This window comes from Rhinopithecus roxellana, chromosome 19, assembly GCF_007565055.1.
Source record: "Rhinopithecus roxellana isolate Shanxi Qingling chromosome 19, ASM756505v1, whole genome shotgun sequence".
Classification (NCBI taxonomy): domain Eukaryota; kingdom Metazoa; phylum Chordata; class Mammalia; order Primates; family Cercopithecidae; genus Rhinopithecus; species Rhinopithecus roxellana.
In genome coordinates, this window is record NC_044567.1 from 65653851 (window position 1) to 65678994 (window position 25144).

Sequence of the window (25144 nt, forward strand, 5' to 3'; positions counted from 1 at the left end):
ATACAAAAGTAGAGAGAACAAGTATAATACACCTCTAGGAATCTATCACCCAATTTTGGTAATCATCAGTGTATAACGAGTTTTGTTTCATTTTTATCCCTGCTTGTCCCAACCCCTAAACTGCGTAATTTAGTCATTAGAAGAAGCTGGATAACCTTAAGGATAAGATGAAAGCACATTTATTCCCTGTTAGCCAAAACAAAACCAAAAAAAGAAAAGAAATGCAATTATCAAGAAAAATGGAAAACTATATAGCACTGCCATGGTCCATTCCTAATGAAAATGTTTACACAATCTGTGGTGTTAGAAAACAGAATCAACTGGTTTTCATTTTAGTTATTTATTTATTTAACTTTCATTTTAAGTTCAGGAGTACATGTGCAGGTTTATTATATAGGTAAACTTGTGTCGTGGGGGTTTGTTGTAAAAATTATTCTGTCACCCACGTATTAAGCCTGGTACCCATTAGTTATTTTTTCCTGAGCCTCCTCCTCCCACCCTCCACCCTCCAATAGGCCCCAGTGTGTGTTGTTTTCTTCCATGTGTCCGTGTGTTCTCACCATTTAGCTCCTACTTAAAAGTGAGAACACGTGGTATTTGGTTTTCTGGTTTTGCGTTAGTTTGCTAAGGATAATGGCCTCCAGCTCTATCCATGTCCCTGAAAGGGACAGGAGCTCATTCTTTTTAATGGCTCCATAGTATTCCATGATGTATATGTACTGCATTGTCTTTATCCAGTCAATCACTGATGGGCACTTGGGTTGATTCCATGTCTTTGCTGTTGTCAGTAGTGCTACAGTGAACATACACGTGCATGTGTCTTTATAATAGAATGATTTGTATTTCTTTGGGTATATATTCAGTAATGGGATTGTTGGGTTGATTGGTAGTTGTGTATTTAGGTGTTTGAGGAATTTCCACAGTGCCTTCCACAGTGGTTGAACTAATTTACACTGCCACCAACAGTGTATAAGTGTTCCATGTTCTCCACGACCTTTCCAGGATCTGTTATTTTTTCACTTTTTAGTAGCCATTCTGACTGGTGTGAGATGGTAGCTCATTGTGGTTTTGATTTGCACTTCTCTCTCTCTCTCTCTTTTTTGGAACAGAGTCTTGCTCTGTTGCCCAGGCTGGAGTGCAGTGGTGTGATCTCAGCTCACTGCAACCTCCACCTCCCAGGTTCAAGTGATTCTTCTGCCTCAGCCTCCCAAGTAGCTAGGATTATAAGGCTCCTGCCACCATACCCAGTTAATTTTTGTATTTTTAGTAGAGACAGGGTTTCACTATGTTGGCCAGGCTGGTCTCGAACTCCTGACCTCAGTTGATCCACCCGCCTCAGCTTCTCAAAGTGGTGGGATTACAGGCATGAGCCACTGCACCCGACTTGATTTGCACTTCTCTAATGATCAGTGATACTGAGTTTTTTTTCATATGCTTCTTGGCTGCATATATGTCTTCTTTTGAAAAGTGTCTGTTCATGTCCTTTGCCCACTCTTTCTTTTTTTATCTCATTCTGTTTGCCCAGGCTGGATTTCAGTGGTGCAGTCTCAGCTCACAGCAGCCTCAACCCTCCCAGGCTCAGGTGATTCTCCCACCTCAGCCTCCCAAGTAGCTGGGATTACAGGCGCATACCACCATACTCACTTTGCCTCCTCTTTAGTGGAGTTGTTTTTTTCTTGTATTTGTTTAAGCTCTTTATACATGCTGGATATTAGACCATTGTCAGATGCACAGTTGGCAAAATTTTTCTCCCGTTCTGTAGGTTGTCTCTTCACTCTGTTGATAGTTTCCTTTGCTGTGCAGAAGGTCTTTAGTTAGAACCCCCTTGTCAATTTTTGCTTTTGTTCCAGTTGCTTTTGGTGTCTTTGTTATGAAATCTTTGTCCCTGCTGATGTCCTGAAAGGCATTTCCTAGGTTGTCTTCCAAGGTTTTTATAGTTTTTTTTTTTTTTCCCACATTTAAGTCTTTAATCTCTCTTGGGTTAATTTTAATGTATGGCATAAAGAAAGGGCCCAGCTTCAATCTTCTGCATGTGATAGCCAGTTATCCCAGCCCCATTTATTGATAGGGAATCCTTTCCTTACTGCTTGTTTTTGTTAGGTTTGTTGAAGATCAGACACTTGTGACACTTGTAGGTGTGAGGCCTTATTTCTGGGTTCTCTGTTCTGTTCCATTCGTCTGTGTATCTTATTTTTGTACCAGTACAATGCTGTTTTGGTTACTGTAGCCTGTGTTATAATTTGAAGTCAGGTAGTGTGACACTTACAGCTTTGTTCTTTTTGCTTAGTATTGCCTTGGCTATTCAGGCCCTTTTTTGGATCTATATGAATTTTAAAATAGTTTTTTCTAGTTCTGTGAAGAATGTCATTGGTTGTTTAATAGGAATAGCATTTAATCTGTAATACGCATTGGGCAGTATGGCCATTTTAACGATACTGATTCTTCCTATCCATGAGCATGGAATGTTTTTTCATTTCTTTATGTCATCTTTTATTTCTTTGAGAAGTGTTTTGTAGTTCCCCTTGTAGAGATCTTTCACCTCCCTGGTTAGCTGTATTCCTAGGTATTTTATTATTTTTGTGGTGGTTGTGAATTAAATTGCATTCCTTATTTGGCTCTTATTGGTGTATAGGAATGCTAGTGATTTTTCTTTTCTTTTTTTTTTTTTTTTTTTTTTGCACACTGATGTACCCTGAGACTTTGCTGAAGTTGTTTTTCAGCTTAAGGAGCTTTGGGGCTGAGACTATGGAGTTTTCTAGATATGTGGTTATCCCTCTGCAAACAGAGATAGTTTGACTTCTTTTCTTCCTATGTGGATGCCCTTTCTTTCTTTCTCTTGCCTGATCACCCTGGTCAGGACTTCCAATAGGATGTTGAATAAAAATGGTGACAGAGGGCATCCTTTTCTTGTGCTGGCTTTCAAGAGGAATGCTTCCAGCTTTTCCCCATTCAGTATGATTTGGCTGTGGGTTTTCATATATGGCTTTTTATTATGTTGAGGTATGTTCCTTCAATACCTAGTTTACTGAGAGTTTTTAACATGAAAGGGTATTGAATTTTATTGAAAGCCTTTTATGCATCTATTGAGATTTGTGTATATTGAACCAGCCTTGCATCCCAGGGATAAAATCTACTTGATTGTGGTGGATAAGCTGTTTAGTGTTTTGCTGGATTTGGTTTGCCAGTATTTTGTTGAGGATTTTTGCATTGATGTTCATCAAGGATATTGGCTGGAAGTTTTCTTTTTATTGTTGTTGTGTCTCTGCCAAGTTTTGGTATCAGGATGATGCTGGCCTATCAGGAGAACCTGCTCCCGATGTTTAACGTGGGTTCTTTTCTATTTCCGAAGTGTCTTGGCTGGGTTGAGAAATAAAGGGAAAGAGCACAAGAGACAGAAATTTAAAGCTGGGTGTCCGGGGGAGACATCACATGTCGGCAGGATCCATGATGTTCTCCAAGCCGTAGAACCAGCAAGTTTTTATTCGCGCTTTTCAAAAGGGGAGGGAGTGCGTGAATAGGGTGTGGGTCACAGAGATCACATACTTCACAAGGTAATAAAATATCACAAAGCAAATGGAGGCAGGGCAAGATCACATGACCACCGGATGAGGTGAAATTAAAATTGCTAATGAAGTTTCGGGCACTGTGCCCGAAACAGTGATAACATTGTTTACATCTTATCAGGAAACAGGGTTTGAGAGCAGACAACCTGTCTGACCACAATTTATTAGGCGGGAATTTTCCTCGTCCTAATAAGCCTGGGAGCACTACAGGAGACCGGGGCTTATTTCATCCCGTCGGCTTCGACCATAAAAGACAAAAGACGGCACGCTTCTAAAGGGGCCATGTATAAGCCTACCTTCAGGGCACATTCTCTTTCTCAGGGATGTTGCTTGCTGAGAAAAAGAATCCAGCGATATTTCTCCTGTTTGCTTTTGAAAGAGGAGAAATATAGCTCTGTTCTGTCCGGCTCACCAGCGGCCAGTTCAAAGTTCCTCTCTTGTTCCCTGAACGTCGCTGTTATCCTGTTCTTTTTTTAAGATGCCCAGATTTCATATTGTTCAAACACACATGCTCTACAAACAATTTGTGCAGTTGACACAATCACAGGGTCCTGAGGCAACATTCATCCTCCTCAGTTTACAAAGAAGATGACAAGACAGGCATAGGAAATCACAAGGATATTCACTGGGGAAGTGATAAGTGTCCATGAAATCGCCACAATTTATGTTCAGAGATTACAATAAAGACAGGTGTAAGAAATTAGAAAAGTACTAATTTGGGGAACTAATAAATGTCCATGAAATCTTCACAATTTATGTTCTTCTGCTGTGGCTTCAGCCGGTCCCTCTGTTCAGGGTCCCTGACTTCCCACAACACTGGCCTCATAGAATGAGATAGGGAGGAGTCCTTTCTCAATGTGTGGAATATTTTCAGCAGGAATAGCTCCAGCTCTTTTTGTATATCTGGTAGAATTCAGCTGTGAATGTGTCTGGTCATGGGCTTTTTTGGGGTGGTAGGCTATTTATTACTGACTCAATTGCAGAGCACGTTATTGGTCTGTTCAGGGAATCAGTTTTTTCCTGGTTCAGTTTTGGGAGGGTGTATGTGTCCAGAAATTTATCCATTTCTTCTAGATTTCCTAGGTTATATGCATAAAGGTGTTCATAATATTCTAATGATTGTGTTTCTCTGGGGTCAGTGGTAATATTCCCCTTGTCATTTCTGATTGTGTTTATTTGAATCTTCTCTATTAGTCTTAAGTAGTGGTCTGTTTTATTAATTTTTTCTAAAAACCAGATCCTGAAGCCGGGCATGGTGGCTCATGCCTGTAATCCCAGCACTTTGGGAGGCTGACGCGGGCGGATCAGGAGGCCAGGGGATCGAGAGGCTAACACGGTGAAACCCTGTCTCTACTTAAAAAAAAAAAAAAAAAAAAAAATTAGCCAGGTGTGCTGTCAGGTGCCTGTAGTTCCAGCTACTCGGGAGGCTGAGGTAGGAGAATGGCGTGAACCCGGGAGGCAGAGCTTGCAGTGAGCCGAGATTGTGCCACTGCACTCCAGCCTGGGCGACCGAGTGAGACTCTGTCTCAAAAAAAAAAAAAAAACAGAAAAAAAAAAACCAGATCCTGAATTTGTTGATCTTTTGAGTAGTTTTTTGTGTCTCAGTCTCCTTCAGTTCAGCTTCAGTTTTGGTTCTTTTTTTTTTTTCTTTGGAGACGGAGTTTCGCTCTTGTTGCCCAGGCTGGAGTGCAATGGCGCGATCTCGGCTCACTGCAACCTCTGCCTCCTGGGTTCAAGCAATTCTCCTGCCTCAGCCTCCCAAGTAACTGGGATTACAAGCATGCACAACCATCCCAGTTAATTTTGTATTTTTTTAGTGGAGACAGGGTTTCTCCACATTGGTCAGGCTGATCTCAAACTCCTGATCTCAGGTGATCCGCCTGCCTCGACCTCTCAAAGTGCTGGGTGGGATTACAGGTGTGAGTCACTGCACCTGGCAGTTTTGGTGATTTCTTGTCTTCTGCTAGCTTTGGGATTTGTTTGCTCTTGGTTGTGATGTTAGCTTGTTAACTTGAGATCTTTCTTTTTGATGTGGATATTTAGTGCTATAAATTTCCCTGTCAACACTGCCTTAGCTGTGTCCCAGAGATTCTGGTATGTTGTATCTTTGTTCTCATTAGTTTCAAAAAACTTGCTTTCTGCCTTTATTTCATTATGTACTCCAGGAGCAGGTTATTCCATTTCCATTAGAATTGTATGGAGTGATTTTTATAAGCAAAACACAGAGGAGTTTCTCTATAGTTCTAGAAAAGGATGTGAGGCAGTAAATCATAAAAATGGCTGACAGATATTGAGAGTTGAGGGTTGCATAGGAAAGAGAGGTAGAAGTAAGGGTATGTGTGCTAATTTCTTCATTTTTAAAAAAGAAAATATAAAAGGCTGAAGTATGCTATGTAAAGGCAAAATGGACAAAATTAAAATAGGCAAGCCAGCACGGTGGCCGACACCTTTAATCTCAGTGCTTTGGGAGACCAAGGTGAGAGGATCTCTTGAGGCCAGGGGTTCAAGACCAGCCTGGGCAACATAGTGAGACCCCCCCCATCTCCACAAAAAAAACTAAAAAATAAAATTGCCCAGGCATGGTGGCATGCACCTGTAGTCCCAGCTGCTTGGGAGCCTGAGGTGGGAGGATCATGTGAGCCCAGAAGTCGAGGCTGCAGTAAGCAGTGATCATACTACTACACTCTAGCCTGAGTGACAGAGGGAGACCCTGTCTCAAAAATAAAAATAAAAATAAAAATAAAATGGGCAACAACAGAGAAGGCAAATAAAATTCTTCATCTTTCATGAAAGAGAGTTAACAGATACTGTTTCAAGTTTTATAAATCAAAAACATGTTTAAGATTATTTACCAAGTTTTGGAGGTAAACACCAAAACAACTAAAAAAAAAAAAAAAGTGGCTATCTTGAATAACTGGATGGACTGATTGGGAAAGGTCATAACAAATCATGTTATAATTTTGCTTTAGTGTTATAGTCATAATTCAGATGTTGAAAGTCACAGGTGGCTTTAATATGCATAATCACTATGTCAAAAAATTTCAGGGGAGCCGGGTGTGGTGGCTCACACCTGTAATCCCAGCACTTTCGGAGGCGAGGCAGGTGTATCACTTGAGGTCAGGAGTTTGAGACCATCCTGGCCAACATGGTGAAACCCTGTCTCTAATAAAACGACAAAAATCAGCCAAGTGTGGTGGTGGCTACCTGTACTCCCAGCTACTTGGGAGGCTGAGGCACTAGAATTCCTTCAACCTGGGAGGTGGAGGTTGCAGTGAGCCAATATCATGCTATTGCACTCCAGCCTGGGTGACAGAGCAAGACTCTGTCTTAAAAAAAAAAAAAAAAAAAAAAATTGGGGGTGTGGTGGGGCCAGGTGCTTGTAATTCCAAATACTTTTAGAGGCTGAGGTGGGAGGATTGCTTGAGGCCAGCAATTTAATTTAATTTATTTTAATTTAATTTAATTAATTTTTTGTAGAGACCCGTCTCTACAAAAAATTTAAAATGTGCCACACGACATAATAAAACATATAATAAAAACATTAGCTGGGCATGGTGATGCATGCCTGTAATCCCAGGTACTCAGGAGATGGAAGTGAGAGGATCACTTGAGCTCAAGAGTTTGAGGCTGCAGTGAGCTATGATTGCACTCCTGTACTCCAGCCTGGTCAACCTGTCTCTAAAAAATAAAAATTGTAATAATAAGATAAATGGGCCAGGCACGGTGGTTCATGCCTGTAATCCTAGCACTTTCGGAGGCCCAAGCAGGCGGATCACCTGAGGTCAGGAGGCCTAGCCAACATGGTGAAACTCCGTCTGTACTAAAATTACAAAAATTAGCCGGGGAGTGGTGGCGGGCGCCTGTAATTCCAGCTACTCGGGAGGCTGAGGCAGGAGAACCGCTTGAACCTGGGAGGCAGAGGTTGCAGTGAGCTGAGATCATATCACTGCACTCCAGCCTGGGTGACAAAGCCAGACTCTGTCTCAAAAAAAAAAAAAAAAAAGAGAGAGATAAATGGGTGGGAGCTAAATAGTGTATCTATCTTATATTATTCTTACCAAATGGTATCCGCAGAAAAATATAAAATTGCAGAGAACCCCTCTGCCATAATATAGTGTAACTAGAACCTGTGTTGACTCTCACGCCTGTAATCCCAGCACTTTGGGAGGCCGAGGTGGGCGGATCACGAGGTCAGGAGATCGAGACCATCCTGGCTAACAAGGTGAAACCCCGTCTCCACTAAAAATACAAAAGATTAGCCGGGCGTGGTGGCAGATGCCTGTAGTTCCAGCTACTCGGGAGGCTGAGGCAGGAGAATGGCGTGAACCCGGGAGGTGGAGGTTGCAATGAGCCGAGATCACACCACTGCCCTCCAGTCTGGGCGACAGAGCGAGACTCTGTCTCAAAAAAAAAAAAAAAAAAAAAAAAGAACATAAGTTGACTCGCCTGATAAAACTTCTTGGGTGTCAGTTTAGTACTGAAGTCCTTTATCTTTAACTTGATGATGAAAGAACTGGTCAGTCATGACTCAAAATAGGTAGGAAAACCCTTGAGGTTTTCCTAAGGAGCCAAGGGTGGGATGGCGTCTGACGTTGAAGGACATGTGGGGAGCCTCAAGGACGCAACTTCTGCCACTGCTGCTGCCCAGGCAGCGCTGTCTGATGACGTGACTCCTGGATCCACGGGGTGTGCATGGGTCAAGTGGCAGTAACACAGTGGTTTTTGTTTATTTGTTTTAACTATGTATATAGTGAATACCTGAGGTAACTTTTTTTTCTGATAGAAATTGGCAGCTTTTGCTCCTTCTCCTGAATGAAGTCATGAGTTAACAAGTTTCTGTTTAGGTAAGTCTCAGGTGCGCCTTTGAAACACAATCTAATATTTCACATGTTACAATAGTAGGCCTGGAAAATCCCCAGAGAGGAGTCACGTCTCTTCGGAGCCCTACGAGCCCATCTCCCCACCCCAGGTTCCAGTTGTGCATGAGAAACAGGACAGCTTGCTGCTGTTGTCTCAGAGGGGCGCAGAGCCTGCAGAGCAGAGGTACGTGCACTTCCTAGTCCATTCATGGCGCGGGTGCTCATGCTCTAACATTTCCTTCAGTTGGTGCCATTTTTCTCCTTTGGGCTTTTATGTCTGGATGGCATTCTCAGAGGATCATTTGTCTCTGTTTTCCTACTGATTTAATGCTAGTGGATTTTAGCAAAAAGAAAGTATTTATAATATGACATTTAAATAGGTTAGAAAGTATTTGTTCATTATTCTTGAAATTAAATCTTTCTAGATTTTTTTTTAATGTTTTTGTCTAGGGGAAAGGGTCATCCATTGATTCAGCCAACATTTGAATGCTTACTGTATACCAAGCACTGTGGACTCTGAATAGATTTAATCTTACCTATTTCTAACCCTGACCCCAACCCTATTAGTTATTAAATTATTATCCCCATTTGACTAGATGCCTTTGAGTTGGCTCCTTTCCAGTCAATCTCCATACCTCCACCTGGGTGATTTGTCTAAAACTCATGCAGAATCCAGCACCCAGTCTTTAGCATGGTATCTGAGTTCTTGCATGACCAGGTGTATGCTGCCCATTCAGCTTCACTTCCCTCTGCATCACCCCTACACTGGAATCTCTGTCCAAATCATGTTGTTTATTGTTCCCTGAATTCCGTAGTCATGCAGTTTGCCTAGTGCTGAACCCTTCACTGATGCGCTGAAAGCCAGACCTGTCACTTGCTCATGGTCGTACTGATACTAATGGGGAAGGGCCAGTTTTAAACGAAGGTGTAACTCCAAATAGCTAGTGCCTGTCTTACAATGTGTTGCTATTAATTTATTGCATTTATTCTTAGGGAGCTAAACAGATATTGGTACTTTTCAATGAAATAAAGAAAATCCATTTTTGGAGAGGGAGTGATGTTCAATTTTATTATACATTTACGTCTTTCCCCCTATGTTTATGAGTGTTTTGAGGACAGGGACCATGTCTTATTCCTGTTCCTATCACCTTAATTGTCTTTCCTGGCATAGAGGAAGTGTTCTTGTGTTTGAATGATGAATGAATCCACATGACTGGATTAGGCTGTCAATAACCTATATTCTCTGTTCTCAGCTCTAGCTAGACCCTTGTGGCCTTGAGCTGTTAGGGGAAACTTGTTTTTTAAAATGTGTTAGTATAGGAAGCTGCCAATAAAATATGAAACTCTTTATATTAAACTCAGCTCATTTGTTAGGTGGCTTGAAATGATTGTTAACAAATAGGCAGTTTTATTCCTATACTGTTGTGTTCCAGTCCAGCTGTTGATTGCTTAGATATGAGTTCTTAATATTTTACAGGCAAGCGTGCTATTAGTTTTAATTGTAGTTTACTTAAAACTAATTCTAGTCAAATAGTTCCCAGTTTAGGTGGTAACCATGAATATATCAATGTTTGTGCTGTTAAGGAGAAGGCATCACGATAAGCTGTTTCTGAGTTCTCCTATTAATATTCATTTGCTACTTCATTCCTTCCGAAGAATTTCTGCTCTAGATTATCTCCATTCTAATTCTAATTTTATGATTTCATTTTGAGAGCTAAATCCTTTATCCTCAAATGATGTACTAAGTGATTTATGATTACATACTGTTTCTTAGGGCTGTAACCACAAACACGGGATGAGGAGGCAGTAGTTTTCTAAGTACTCTCTGAATGTTGTCATTGATAGGAATGTCCCCAGGATTAGGAGTACGTGGTTGTAATATACTTAACTTTGGCCCTAACAGGAATGATTCCCGGTCACCAGGGAGTATAAGCTACTTGCCTTCATTCTTCACCAAGCTTGAAAATACATCACCCATGGTTAAATCAAAGAAGCAGGAGATTTTTCGTAAGTTGAACTCCTCTGGTGGAGGTGACTCTGATATGGGTAAGTGGGATTTCTTTCATGAACCCCAAATAAAACATGCATTAATAATGATCTCCGGTGTTGCCTCTCCTATAACGCTTGAGTTTGAAGGCTCTTTACAGGACATCTATCCAACACATCTGATCCTAGAGTTCCTTCTCAAGTATCTGCCAGCCCATGAAGAGTTCTAATTAGGAAGTAGGAGTTCGCTCCTTTCTGAAGCTGTGCCATTTCTCTTTGAAGGAATGCTGTGTCTAGGTTACTTTTCTTTATGTGGGATTGGATTAACTCTCCACAGTTTATTTTTCTTTCTCCCCTACCCATCAGTCTTCCTTTTGTCCATTTGGGCCCATCCCCACGTAACACCTCCTCAGATATTTGAAGACGTGTCTTTCAGGAGTCCTCTCAATCAATGTCCCCAGTTTCATCAGCTGTGCATCACATGTCCTCATTCTTAGTACCCCTACCATCTCAATTATTCGCCACCAAAAACATTTAGCCTAGCCTTTCACTAGGTTTCAAGTAATACAAAATAGTGTAATATGATCTATGCTAAATTCATCATTTTTCGCCTAAGACTATTTAAAGTAGCATTTAAACTAGCCTGAGACTATTAGCTGTTGTGCTGGCAGCCTGTACACTGTTAAGTTATGAAGTATACTGTTAAGTACTTAGTATGAATGTTGATGTCAAGGTCTTGGGCTACTTTTAATTCATGCCTTGCCCTCGCTCTACTTTTGCAATAAGTAGCTCCAACTATAGGACAAGTCCAAGTCTGTCTGTGCTAGCTCCAGTCCAACTACTTTTTCTACCCTACTGGTGTTTTTCTGGACTTGAGTTGATTCATTCACTATTCATATGCAACTCTGATAAACTCACAGTGTAAAAATACAACATTGGCCAGGCACGGTGGCTCACACCTGGAATCTCAGCACTTTGGGAGGCCAAGGCAGGAGGACTGATTGGGCCCAGGAGTTCGAGATTAGCCTGGACAACACAGGGAGACCCCGTCTCTACAAAATATAAAAAACTAGCTGGGTGCGGTGGTATATGCCCCTGTAGTCCCATTTACATGGGAAGCTGAGGTGGGAGGATCACTTGAGCCTGAGAAATTGAGGCTGCAGTGAGCCATGATCGCTCCAGCCTAAGCCACAGAGTAAGATGTCTCAAGAAAAAAAAAAAAATTACAAAAATTGTCTGGGTGTGGTGGCTCACGCCCGTAATCCTAGCACTTTGCGAGGCCAAGGTGGGTGGATCACCTGAGATCAAGAGTTTGAGACCAGCCTGGGCAACATGGTGAAACCCTGTCTCTACTAAAAATATAAAAATCAGCTGGTCATGGTGGCGTGCGCCTATGATCCCAGCTACTTGGGAGGCTGAAGCATGAGAATCACTTGAACCTGGGAGGCAGAGGTTGCAGTGAGCCAAGATCTTGCCACTGCACTCCAGCCTGGGCAACAGAGCGAGTCTCTGTCTCAAAAAAATAATAAATAAAGTAAAACTATAAAATCAGTAATAATGGTAGCAAAAGATTATCTAGCACGTACTATGTGGTAGGCTCTATTCTAAGCATGCGTAGATATAATCTCATTTATTCCTCACAACAACCCTACATATTACACATTACAATTATCTCCATTTTGTAGATGAGGAAACAGACTCAAGTTTAAGAGTTGGAACAGGTTACATATCTAGTAAGTAATGAGGCTGCTGTTCAAACCCCAGCATTCCAACTCCAGAGTCCATGTTGCTCATGGTGGACCAGCTGGCTTCTAACAGTTCCATACTCATAGCATCTTAGGCAGATTGTTGGTAAATACCCTGGCTAATGCTCTGTGGCAGAACCTTTCGTCTGGGTTGATATGCAAGTATTAATGAGAACATCCTCGTGCTCTCAGCACTCTCTCAGCACTCAGTACTATCCCCCGGTCTTATCAGTCTTTTCCTCAGTCCCTGTGATAGAAAGACTTTGGGTATACCATAGTCTGGTTTATTTTTTTTTTTTCTTCTTAAGTTTAGCTTTGTGTTGAACACATTATAAGAGATTTACTCAAAACGACCAAAGCCCATGTCATCACACTCCTCAGATTCTTCCTTCTTTGCTTCCACTTTCTTCTCCTCAGCTGGAGCAGCAGTAGTGGAGTGGGCAGGATCTCCTGCTGGTGCAGCACCAGCTGCTGGAGCAGGTCCACCAGCCCCTACACTGCAAATGAGGCTCCCAGTGTTGACATTGGCCAGGGCCATTGCAAACAAGCTAGACCAAAAAGGTTCAACATTTACACCAATTGCTTAATGAGGGCATTGGTCTTATCCTCTGTGATGGTCACCTCATTGCCATGCAGACTGAGGGCTGAGTAGATGCAGGCAAGCTCGGAGACAGAGGCCAGGGCGCGGGCGAGCGTGGGGCTGGCACTGCCGGACGTGGTGCTAGTCGCTGGATCAAGTGAGGGCCTCACCCCAACGTGGCCTTAGCTTCTTTGGAAGGACTGAGCACTGTGGCGGCAGCTGAGGAAAGGGCGATCTGCTTTATTTCTGTGATCTGCCATCTAGTAGTCTCCTGACCCTGTCAAAAGAAAGGAAAGTTGGGGGCCTTGCACTGTGATACGTGTTTAGATCTGTGCCACTTTGTTTCTGAACTTGTCCTCGCTCTTAATTACTAGATTCTCTGTTTAGGTGGCAACAAAATAATCTAAAAGACAAATATTTTAGAATGCTGACCAGAATTGTTATCAGGCTTACAGATAGCCTTTCTTTTCTTTTTTTTTTTTTTTTTTTTTTTGAGATGGAGTTTTACTCCGTGGCCCAGGCTGGAGTGCAGTGACACGATCTCGGCTCACTGCAACCTCTGCCTCCCGGGTTCATGTGATTCTCCTGCACCAGTATTACAGGCACCCACCACCAAGTCCGGCTAATTTTGTATTTTTAGTAGAGACAGGGTTTCTCCATGTTGGCCAGGCTGGTCTCGAACTCCCAACCTCAGGTGATCCGCCCACCTCAGCCTCCCAAAGTGCTGGGATTACAGGCGTGAGCCACCGTGTCTGGCCACCTTTCTTCTAAAAAAATACTGTTATTACTATTTTCTGTCTCCAGTCTTCAACAGTTTAATGTATTATTTGCAGCTCCTCAAGTGTCACCAACAAAAATATACTCTCATTTTCAAATTCTCTCGGCACTCATAGATGAATCTGTGTGAGCATGGAGAGCTAGAGATCTCAGTGCAGCCGGGAACTGAGATGCAAATCATTTCACCTTTGTGTGGTTTGCTCGCATCCTCTAGTCTGTCTTACCATTAAAGTGGGAAACTCTTGACAGGGAAATGCCATGTTTGAAATGAAGAAGCCTACTTTATAGTTTCTCCTCTCTTGCCTAATGTTTTGAGTAGTGTACTATGTTGGGTGTTTTAGTATGCCATATGGCCTCTACTCCCTGAAGCTGTATGATGAAACAAGTACCTAACTTTAACAGGAGATAATTAATGTCTTAAGGGAAGTACTAACAGAATTGCTTTAGAGTCTGGGATTTTTTTTTTTATTGCAAGAACTGTTTTTCATGGTGGAAAGGAGAATTTATATTAAAGAACCAGTGGGCTCCTGGGCCCACCATGGCACATTTAGCCTTCACTGGGAAGCAGAACTAAATGAAAGCCATCAGCGGCTAACACAGCTTCACTTCAGCTCATTGTATCTGAATCCAGTGTTCCCAAGGACATCAATGACTTTATTGTTTTGAAAACTGTAATGCTTTAAAACTTACTTTATTGGATCTCTTTGCAGCTTTTGACACAGTGAACCACTTTCCTTCCCTGAAATGCTTTCTTTTGGCTTTCTGATGCCATGTTTTCCTGTTTCTTCTCTACTCTGGCCACTTACGTCTCCTTAGAAGTTCAGTCTTGCTTTGCCTGGCCCTTGACTGTTAAGTTTTCCCCAGGGCTCACTTCTTAGCCCCTTTCTCCTCATGCCTTATAATCTGAGTCATCTCATCTACTCGGGATTTGAATGGTCACCTGTATGCTGAAAACTCCCAAATTTGTATCTGTACTCCAGCTTTTCCTACTAAGCTCTACTTACATATCTTTGCAGACCTCATTACTTCTTGACTAACTTACTGGCTCCTTAAGTATCTAAACTTAAATTCATATTCTACCTCCCCACACAAAAAGTTCCTCCTGCTTCCCTACCACAGTTACCTTTACTCCGGCTGTCACTATCCTGGTCTCTCTGCCTCCTGATGGGAGTTACCTCTTCCTGTCAAGTTGGCCTCCACAGTGGCTTTCACATATCTACCTTCCCTTCTGCTAAGTTCTGAGCAGTTACCACATTCTTGCTCAACAGTAGGTACCAGTCACCTGGACTGCTTATTAAATAGTTGAACTATGGGGCCCCAGGAATGTAGAAAAATTTGCTAAGCTACCCAGGTGATTCTAATTTGGCCTCAGCAAGTACCACACTGCACTGTAAGCTCCATAAGCAAAGGAAGGGGTATATTGCAAATGTAGTATCTAAGGATTATCACTGGTTAACTTCAATTGTCTTCATCTGACCCTTTTTGATCAATAAGAAGGTAATCTTACAATTCAGCCAAATAACTGCTCAATTAAATATCTATTGAATGAATGAATGACTCCTATTCCACACAGTTCATGATAACAAGGTTCTGCTGTTTCAGGCTCAAGTGATTTACCTAGTCACCTGGCCCATAAGTAAGAAGACTATCATCCATGGCCATTGTTTTCTAGTTCTTCTGAAGACTTTTCTCCTCTGTCAGTTTAAAGCCTCCCTAATCAACCAAGTTTGTTTCTAGGCACATGCACTCTTCCCTCTTCTCTAATGTGCTCACCCCTTGGGTAAGAGTCCATCATTCTGTGGTTTCATTAGAAATTTCACATTGTGGCAGGGCACGGTAGCTCATGCCTGTAATCCCAGCACTTTGGGAGGCCGAGGTGGGCGGATCACCTGAGGTCAGGAATTCGAGACCAGCCTGGCCAAAATGGTGAAACTCCGTCTCTACTAAAAATACAAAAATTAGCTGGGTGTGGTGGTGGAGGTCTATAATCCCAGCTGCTCAGGAGGCTGAGGCAGGAGAATTGCTTGAACCCAGGAGGCAGAGGTTGCAGTGAGCCTAGATCACGCCATTGCACCCCAGCCTGGGTGACAATGCAACACCGTCCCAAAGGAAAAAAAAAAAAAAGAAATTTCACATTCTTCGGGACATATCATTTGGCCACCCACTTGCTTTCTGCATTCTTTTTTTCTCTTTAAAATTCTTAGCATCAAGTTGGGAATGACGGAAACACCAATTTATGTCCCAAATTCTTTCCCTTTCTGGCACACTGCTTTATTATAGGTGGTTCCCAGGTCTTATGCTGTTAGCATTCAAACTGAAGATTACAAGTTGCACAGTCAGCAGGAATGAAAAGGATCAACAGAGTCTTTTGTTTTTTCCAGCAAATATCCTGAGTTTCCAGTTAGCCATGCAGGGAAACACAGTCATTTTCATAGTATTCACTGTGGTGGCTTTCCTCTGGATCACATCCCAGGCTGCCTCAAACCTGTTGGTACTCGTGGCGGTCATCCCAGAGTCCAAGGTTTCTTCTTCATCAGAAAGCCTTGGTTCCTGTTCTGAGAACAGCATTTTCCTGTTTGTTTTTCTCCAGCAGTGCAAAGTTCCTTTCCCTTTTCTGGGTTACAGTGCTCCTTTATTTACTTTTTTGGGAGAGTCTCACTGTGTTGCCCAGGCTGGCGTCAAATTCCTGAGCTCAAGCAATCTTACCGCCTCAGCCTCCTGAGTAGGTGGGGGACTAGAAGTGCACCACTGCACAGAGTTTATTGCTCTTCTTTTGATGTTCCTACCTTACCTATTTCCTGATTTCCTTTTAAAAAACAGCCTGGGCAACACAGTGAGACCCTGTCTCAAAAAAAAAAAAAAAAAAAAAAAGTTCTTCCATTTTATCTTCACTTAATGGGTGAAAAATAAAGGTTGAGGTCATGGAAAATAAAAAGATTAACTTTATTATAGGAATTTTTTGAGACTTTAGTTTGGTGTATATGATTATCACATCTTAATTAACTTGAATGTTTGCTTAAATATAGCAGCTGCTCAGCCAGGAACTGAGATCTTTAATCTGCCAGCAGTTACTACATCAGGTAAGATTGAAAAGACATTATTTACCAATACAAAATTGGCACAGCAGTAGTCAGTCCAACAAATATGTACTGAGTACCAACTGTATACCAGGGGAGTGACTGCTCTAATATGAAAAAATGAATAAATAAGTTAGTGAAGGAAGGTTTACCCAGTAGCACACAAAGGAACTGAGATCCAGTAAATACCTATTGAAAAGATAAATGAACAAAAAGAATGGAAACTATATTAAAGAACAATGTCGAAACTAGGGAACTGGGAAAACTGTTGAGTAACTTAGTGTGACTGATTCACTTGGGAAACAAATTTCCTTAAGGAGTTATTTGTGGATTAAGATGGTCTCTGGGCTGGGCGCAGTGGCTCACGCCTGTAATCCCAGCACTTTGGGAGGCCAAGGCAGGTGGATCACCTGAGGTTGGGAGTTCGAGACCATCCTGACCAACATGGTGAAACCCCGTTTCCTAAAAATACAAAAAAGTAGCCTGGTGTGGTTGTGGGTGCCTGTAGTCCCAGCTACTTGGGAGACTGGGGTGGGAGAATCCCTTGAACCTGGGAGACGGATGTTGCAGTGAGCAAAGATCACACCACTGCACTTCAGCCTGGGCGCGACAGAGACTGTCTCCAAAAAAAAAAAAAAGAGGGTCTCTGTGTGGTGGGTCCTGGTATTGTTCTAGGTCACTTGCCAAGTGCTATGTGTATTCAGTGGGCTGATGGGGCAGTGCATGTTTGTTTCCTGATTGGCCTTTCAGAAATAAGTGGAAATGTTTTTGATTCTTTTTCAGGCTCAGTTAGCTCTAGAGGCCATTCTTTTGCTGATCCTGCCAGCAATCTCGGGCTGGAAGACATTATCAGAAAGGCTCTCATGGGAAGCTTTGATGACAAAGTTGAGGATCATGGAGTTGTCATGTCCCAGCCTATGGGAGTAGTGCCTGGTACTGCCAACACCTCAGTTGTGACCAGTGGTGAGACACGGAGAGAGGAAGGGGACCCATCACCTCATTCAGGTACAGCTTTCATTTTATTGCTTTTCTGCTGCTTTTCCCCAAAAAAGCCAGTTTATTTCCCAAGCTCCGATGCATCACTAAGACATTTCATTTATGTCTTTATGTGCTCAGAGTTACCTCTTAGGGTTTCAGTTACTTAAAAAAGGTTTTTAAAAATCTACCCAGACATTATAGTAACATGAACAGAAATGGAAGAAAACTTTTACCCTAAGTGTCACCCTCCTGGGATGTCCATTTTTCATTTGTTTGCATCTAGTCCTCATCTATACATACTACATTGTAATTATAACACAAATATGTTTTTGAATAAAAGTGATTTAACTGTAAACATTAGGTTTACTATAAAAGAATCATAAGCCGGCCGGGCACAGTGGCTCACGCCTGTAATCCCAGCACTTTGGGAGGCCGAGGCAGACCGATCATGAGGTCAAGAGATCGAGACCATCCTGGCCAACATGGTGAAACCCCATCTCTACAAAAAATACAAAAATTAGCTGGGCATGGTGGCAGGTACTCAGGAGGCTGAGGCAGGAGAATCGCTCGAACCCGAGAGGCGGAAGTTGCAGTAAGCCGAGGTCACGCCACTGCACTCCAGCCTGGCAACAGAGTGAAACTCTGTCTCAAAATACATACGTACATACATACACATACATACACACACACACACAGTAAAATTAAAATAAAATAAAATAAAATAAAATAAATCATAAGCCATAGAAAAGAGTAGGAAAAAAGGTGTAATCATAGCACTTTGGGAGGCTAAGTTGGGTGGATCACTTGAGCTTAGGAGTTTGAAACCAGCCTGGGCAACATGGTGAAAACCCCATCTCTACAAAAATTACAAAAATTAATTGGGTGTGGTGGCTCACGCCTGTAGTCCCAGCTACTTGTGGGGGCCGAGGTAGGAAGATCACTTGAGCCCAGGAGGTGGAGGTTGCAGTGAGCCGCGATTGTGCCACTGCACTCCAGCCCAGGTGACAAAGTGAGACCCTGTCTCAAAAAAGAAAAAAAGAGTAGGAAAAAAGGGAAGAAAAAGAAACAGTTCTTCAGAGCCCATCATCCAGAATGCTAATGCTTCTATCTGGTAAGCATTGTGTCAGATATGTCTCTGGATAGCCAGAAAAGAGTTGCTAGAATGAGATTTTATACATTCTGTTAAAAACAAGCACACAAAAAAACCATAATGATCCTAAGCTTTAATCTTATAACCTTTTCCTTAATATTTTGAGAACTAATATCTCTTGTGCTTTTAAAAATTATCTGAAGTTGGCCGGGCACGGTGGCTCACGCCTGTAATCCCAGCACTTTGGGAGGCCGAGACGGGCGGATCACAAGGTCAGGAGATCGAGACCATCCTGGCTAACACGGTGAAACCCCATCTCTACTAAAAAATACAAAAAACTAGCCGGGCGAGGTGGCGGGCGCCTGTAGTCCCAGCTACTTGGGAGGCTGAGGTAGGAGAATGGTGTGAACCCGAGACACCGAGGTTGCAGTGAGCGGAGATTGTGCCACTGCACTCTAGCCTGGGCGACAGAGCGAGACTCTGTCTCAAAAAAAAAAAAAAAAAAATTATCTGAAGTTGAGCAGTATTTCTATTTTTGTTTTGTTGTTGTTTTTTTTTTTTTTTTTTTTTTTTTTTGAGACGGAGTCTCGCTCTGTCTCCCAGGCTGGAGTGCAGTGGCCGGATCTCAGCTCACTGCAAGCTCCGCCTCCCGGGTTTACGCCATTCTCCTGCCTCAGCCTCCAGAGTAGCTGGGACTACAGGCGCCCACCACCTCGCCCGGCTAGTTTTTTTGTATTTTTAGTAGAGACGGGGTTTCACCGTGTTAGCCAGGATGGTCTTGATCTCCTGACCTCGTGATCCGCCCGTCTCGGCCTCCCAAAGTGCTGGGATTACAGGCTTGAGCCACCGCGCCCGGCGCAAGTATTTCTGTTTTAGCTTAGATTTATTTTTCTGTTATCATCAAGCAAAAGATCTATCTCACTATGGTTAAGAAAAATATTAAAGAGATTAGAGATCTTTAAAAAAAAAAAAAACTATACATGTTAACTTTAAGACCTTATCAGTGTACTTCCTCCTCTGAAAAATGAGGATCATCTTCCTCTTTCTGTTCTTACCTTCCAAGTTTTATTGGCTTTAAATGTGTATGTTTTAAGGTTATAAGACTGGTGACATAGGCAATTACAATTGTACTAGTTGTATAGGAATTTGGGGCAGTGTGAAATTGTTTTGCTGCGGCTGAGGAAAAAGTTTGATGGTGACCTGGGCTCTGATCTCTTCTGAGCTCTTTTTGATATTTTCTTTTAGAGCACAGTCAGAGGTGTCTCAGTTCTGTGAACTTCTGCCGAGTTAATCAGCTACACAGTGTGGAAAATCCAAAAGGGCTATCAAAACTTGCTGAGCCTCTGCTCAAGTCCTGTAGTAGCATGAAGAAGCTTTGTTCTGCAGTTTTTCCTTTACATATTTCTTTGTGTGGTGTATTAACTCCAGTTGGGAAGGGGGGTTGGTCATTAGTGAAGTATGATTTTTGTCACCCTGCCTTCTTTCTTAAGCAGTTTCTGTACTCTGAGGCCAGTAAAGAAGCCTTGATGTTCCAGAAATTTCAATTCCTTAATTACCACATTTTAATGGCAGGAGGATGACCCTTGTTTTTTGTTTTGATTGTTACAAGTGAAATTCTGGCTTTCTTCTAAATACAAGCATACCTTGTTTTATTGTGCTTTAATTTTTTTTTTTTTTTAACTGAAGGTTTGTGGCAACCCTGCGTCAAGCAAGTCTATCAGCAGTATTTTTTTAATAGCATGTGCTCTCCTTTGTGTCTCTGTGTCATATTTTGGTAATTCTCACAATATTTCAGACCTGTTCATGATTATTATCTGTGTGATGGTGATCAGTGATCTTTGATATTACTATCGTAATTGTTTTGGGGCACCATGAGCAGCGCCCATATAAGATGGCAAACAACCCATAAAGGTGGTGTGTGTCCTGACTCCTCCACTGACTGGTTGTTCCCTGTCTCTCTCCTTTTCTGGCTTCCTTATTCCCTGACACACAACAATATTCAAATTTGGACAGTTAATAACCCTACAATGGCTTCTAAGTGTTCAGGTGAAAAGAAGAATCACAAGTCTGTCACTTGAAATGAAAAGTCAGAAATGATTAAGCTTAGTGAGAAAGGCATGTTGAAAGCCAAGACAGGCTGAGAACTAGACCTCATGCGCCAAACAATTAGCTAAATTGTGAATGCAAAGGAAAAGTTTTTGAAGGAAATTGAAAGTGCTATTCCAGTGAACACACAAATGGTAATAAAGCAAAACAGTGTTTTGTGATACACAGAACGTTTTAGTGGTCTGGATAGAAAACCAAGCCAGCCACAACATTCCCTTAAGCCAAAACCTAATCCTAATCCAAGCCCTAACTCTTCAATTCTCTGAAGGCTTAGAGAGGTGAGGAAGCCACAGACGAGAAGGCTGAAGCTAGCAGAGGCCGGTTCAGAGGCTGAAGAAGCCGTCTCCATAACATAAAAGTGCAAGGTGAGGGAGGGAGAAAGTGCTGATGAAGATGTTGCAGCAAGTTACTCAGAAGACCTAGCTAAGATCACTGATAAAGGTGACTACATTAAACAACAGATCCTCCATGTAAACAAAACAGCCTTCTACTGGAAGAGTCCAAAACGTCAAAATACAGGCTGACTCTCTTGTTAGGGGCTAATGCAGATGGTGACTTGAAGTTGAAGCCAGCACTCCTTTACCATTCTGAAAATCCTAGGGCACTTAAGAATTATGCTCGGTCTACTTACCTGTGCTCTAGAAACAGAACAAAGCCTAGATGACAGCATGTGTTTACAGAATGGCTTGCTGAATATTTTAAGCCCACTGTTCAGACCTACTGCTTAGAAAAAAAAAGATTTTCAATACTGCTCATTAATAATCCACTTAGTCACCCAAGAGCTCTGATGGAAAGGTTCAAGGAGATGAATGTTGTTTTTACGCCTAACACAACATCCATTCTGCAGCCCATGGATCAAAGAGTAATTTCTACTTTCAAGTCTTATTATTTAAGAAATACATTTCATAAGGCAATAGCTGCCATAGTGATTCCTCTGATGGATCTGAGCAAAGCAAACTGAAAACCTTCTGAAAAGGATTCACCATTTTAGATGCTATTAAAGACATTTGTAATTCTTGGGCGGAGTTAAGAGTATCAACATTAACAGGAGTTTGGAAAAAGATGATTCTAACTCCCATGGATAACTTGGGAGGGCGTCAGTGGAGGGAGTCACTGCAGGTGTAGTAGAAATAGCAAGAGAGGCTGGGTATGATGGCTCATGCCTGTACTCCCAGCACTTTGGGGTGGCTGAGGCAGTAGAATCACTTGAACCCAGGAGTTTGAGACCAACCTGGGCAACATAGTGAGACCCCATCTCTGCAAAAATTTTAAACAGTAGCCGGGTGTGGTGGTACGCACCTGCAGTCCCAGCTACTTGGGTCTGAGGTGGGAGGAGTGCTTGAGACCAAGAAGTTGAGGCTTTAGTGAGCTGGTAAGCCGTGATTGCACCACTGCAGTGCACCCTGGGCAGCAGAGGTGAGACCCTGCCTTAAAAAAGAAAAAAGAGGCTGGGCGCGGTGGCTCAAGCCTGTAATCCCAGCACTTTGGGAGGCCGAGACGGGCGGATCACGAGGTCAGGAGATCGAGACCATCCTGGCTAACACGGTGAAACCCCGTCTCTACTAAAAATACAAAAAACTAGCCGGGCGAGGTGGCGGACGCCTGTAGTCCCAGCTACTCGGGAGGCTGAGGCAGGAGAATGGCGTGAACCCGGGAGGCGGAGCTTGCAGTGAGCTGAGATCCGGCCACTGCACTCCAGCCTGGGTGACAGAGCAAGACTCCGTCTCAAAAAAAAAAAAAAAAAAAAAAAAAAAGAAAAAGAAATAACAAGAGAACTAGAACTAGTAGTGGAGCCTGAAGATGTATCTGAATTGCTGCAATCTCATCATCAAACTTGAAATGGATGAGTTGCTTCTTAGGGATAAGCAAAGAAAGTGGTTTCTTGGCCGGGCGCGGTGGCTCAAGCCTGTAATCCCAGCACTTTGGGAGGCCGAGACGGGCGGATCACGAGGTCAGGAGATCGAGACCATCCTGGCTAATACGGTGAAACCCTGTCTCTACTTAAAAATACAAAAAACTAGCCGGGCGAGGTGGCTGGCGCCTGTAGTCCCAGCTACTCGGGAGGCTGAGGCAGGAGAATGGCGTAAACCCGGGAGGCGGAGCTTGCAGTGAGCTGAGATCCGGCCACTGCACTCCAGCCTGGGTGGCAGAGCAAGACTCCGTCTCAAAAAAAAAAAAAAAAAAAAAAAAGAAAGTGGTTTCTTGAGATTGAATCTTCCCCTGAAGATGCTGTGAACATTGTTGAAATGACAGCAAAGGATTTGGAATACTACATTACATAAACCAGTTAATAAAGCAGGGTTTGAGGGATCGACTCCAATTTTGAAAGTTCTACTGTGGCTAAAATGCAATCACTGCATGTTACAAATAAATCTTTCATGAAAGGAAAATAAATTGCCACAGCCACCCCAGCCTTTGGCAGCCACCATGCAGGTTTAGTCAGCAGCCATCAACATGGAGGCAAGACCATCCACCAGCAAAATAATTGTGACTTACTGAACCCTCAGTATCTCTGAAGTATGCCTGCAGTGTTTTATTTCATTGAGTACCAGGATCTGGAATCTCTGTGTTCCCATTCTGCTTTTTTCATTTAGCACTATATAATCATTAGCATTTTGAGAACTTAATATATTAATACTTTAACTTGAATTTCACTTTTAGGAGGAGTTTGCAAACCAAAGCTGATCAGCAAGTCAAACAGCAGGAAATCTAAATCTCCTATCCCTGGGCAAGGCTACTTAGGAACCGAACGGCCTTCTTCAGTCTCCTCTGTACATTCAGAAGGGGATTACCATAGGCAGACGCCAGGGTGGGCCTGGGAAGACAGGCCGTCTTCAACAGGTAAGGAGCCTGCTTTAACTTAGAAAATGAGACAAAGCAGTAATATCAATGTCTTGGTTATTAGTTCTTCAGAATTCAGCAACTCTTCTAATTTGGAAACCTATATTCCCATTTCTGTATCATTAGTAGGTTTCACTTTCCAGAACAGAAATATTTTTTTGAGGGGTCTCGCTCTGTCACCCAGGCTGGAATGCAATGGTATGATTATGGTTCACTGCAGCCTCGACCTCTGAGGCTCAGGTGATCCTCTAGCTGGGACTAGAGGTGTGCACAACCATACCTGGCTAATTTTTCCTTTTTTTTTACATTTTTTTGTAGGGACAAGGTCTCACTACGTTGCCCAGGTTGGTCTCGAACTCCTGAACTCATTCCTTCTGTTTTGGCCTCCCAAAGCATATTACAGGCATCAACCAATGCACACGCCCAGAATATGCACATATAACCTGAAACATTTTTAGAATGCAAAGCCTGATTGCCATAAACAGAGGAAGAGCTATGAAAAAATAATCTCAGCCATTCTCCTCACTTCTGTATTACACTGGTAGTGAACATTTGCAAAGCAAATAAGGTGGTTTTAGTTACTTTGAGAACTGTACCTGAATGTACCCATGCCACTTCTAAGAGAACTTACTTTCTCTAAGATACCAATATGAAGGGTAAATACTAAGAAATCAAAATTAGAAATGAGAAGACTAGTTTAAAAAGCCATCATCTGGCCAGGCACGATGGCTCACGCCTGTCATCCCAGCATTTTGGAAGGCTGAGGTGGGCGGATCACTTGAGGTCAGGAGTTTGAGACCAGCCTGGCCAACATGGTGAAACGCCGTCTCTACTAAAGATACAAAAGTAAGCCGGGTGCAGTGGTATGTGTCTGTAATCTCAGCTACTCAGGTGCCTGAGGTGGGAGAATCGCTTGAACCTGGGAGGTGGAGACTGCAGTGAAGTGAGCTTGTGCCGCTGCACTCCATCCTGGGCAACAAAATGAGACTCCATCTTAACAAAAACAAAAAAAGCCGTCATCTCTCTGTACATTCACTACCTTTACACAAACTGATGAAAAACAATACTCCAGGACACTCATTATTTTCTATTTGGTGCCTATTTGTAAACTTAAAAAAATGTAAATAATAACTATGATCATGGTAGCTTTAAAAAGCAACAGACTTTTAAAATAAAATTGGGATATTATGAATTTTAGAGTCTCAGAGAATTATAAGCCATCTTTTCCTTAGGATTAAATACAAATATGTCACTGAAAAAAATCTGAAATGTGCCCTGCCCCTTAAGACATATATAAATTATATCAGCCTTTTGCATTATAAAACTCATGCCACATGCAAAGTGGTTGTGTTCGAGTTTGAAAGCTTATAGCCTAGACTAGTGGTTGCGGCTTCTCAAATCTCTCTTAGGGAAGAATTAATTAGACCATACATGAGATTTATTATTTGATGAAATGGTTATGTTTTATGTTTTTGTTTTTTGAGACGGAGTTTCACTCTTGTTGCCCAGGCTGGAGTGCGATGGTGCTATCTTGGCTCACTG

General features: G+C 42.4%; 2 protein-coding genes and 1 pseudogene across 14 annotated transcripts in view; 1 reads left to right on the plus strand and 2 right to left on the minus strand.

Moving 5' to 3' along the window:
• Positions 1-25144, plus strand: part of NCOR1 (nuclear receptor corepressor 1) — a 192674-nt gene that overhangs the window by 164338 nt on the left and 3192 nt on the right. For 12 of the 13 annotated variants that reach the window (XM_030923270.1, XM_030923279.1, XM_030923278.1 and 9 more), the window contains 5 exons: positions 8463-8606; positions 10326-10468; positions 16537-16590; positions 17371-17592; positions 23423-23602. In XM_030923270.1, the coding sequence (XP_030779130.1) occupies positions 8463-8606; positions 10326-10468; positions 16537-16590; positions 17371-17592; positions 23423-23602 (743 nt within the window). The remainder of the gene's footprint in view (positions 1-8462; positions 8607-10325; positions 10469-16536; positions 16591-17370; positions 17593-23422; positions 23603-25144) is intronic. The other variant, XM_030923273.1, reaches the window with a different exon arrangement.
• On the minus strand, positions 12023-12915 carry LOC115894811 (annotated as a pseudogene).
• The window catches only part of TTC19 (tetratricopeptide repeat domain 19), a 49439-nt gene continuing 36317 nt past the window's right edge, over positions 12023-25144 (minus strand). The window contains exon 10 of the mRNA XM_010387746.2: positions 12023-13010. Coding sequence (XP_010386048.1) covers positions 12994-13010 — 17 coding nt within the window. The 3' untranslated portion in view covers positions 12023-12993. The remainder of the gene's footprint in view (positions 13011-25144) is intronic.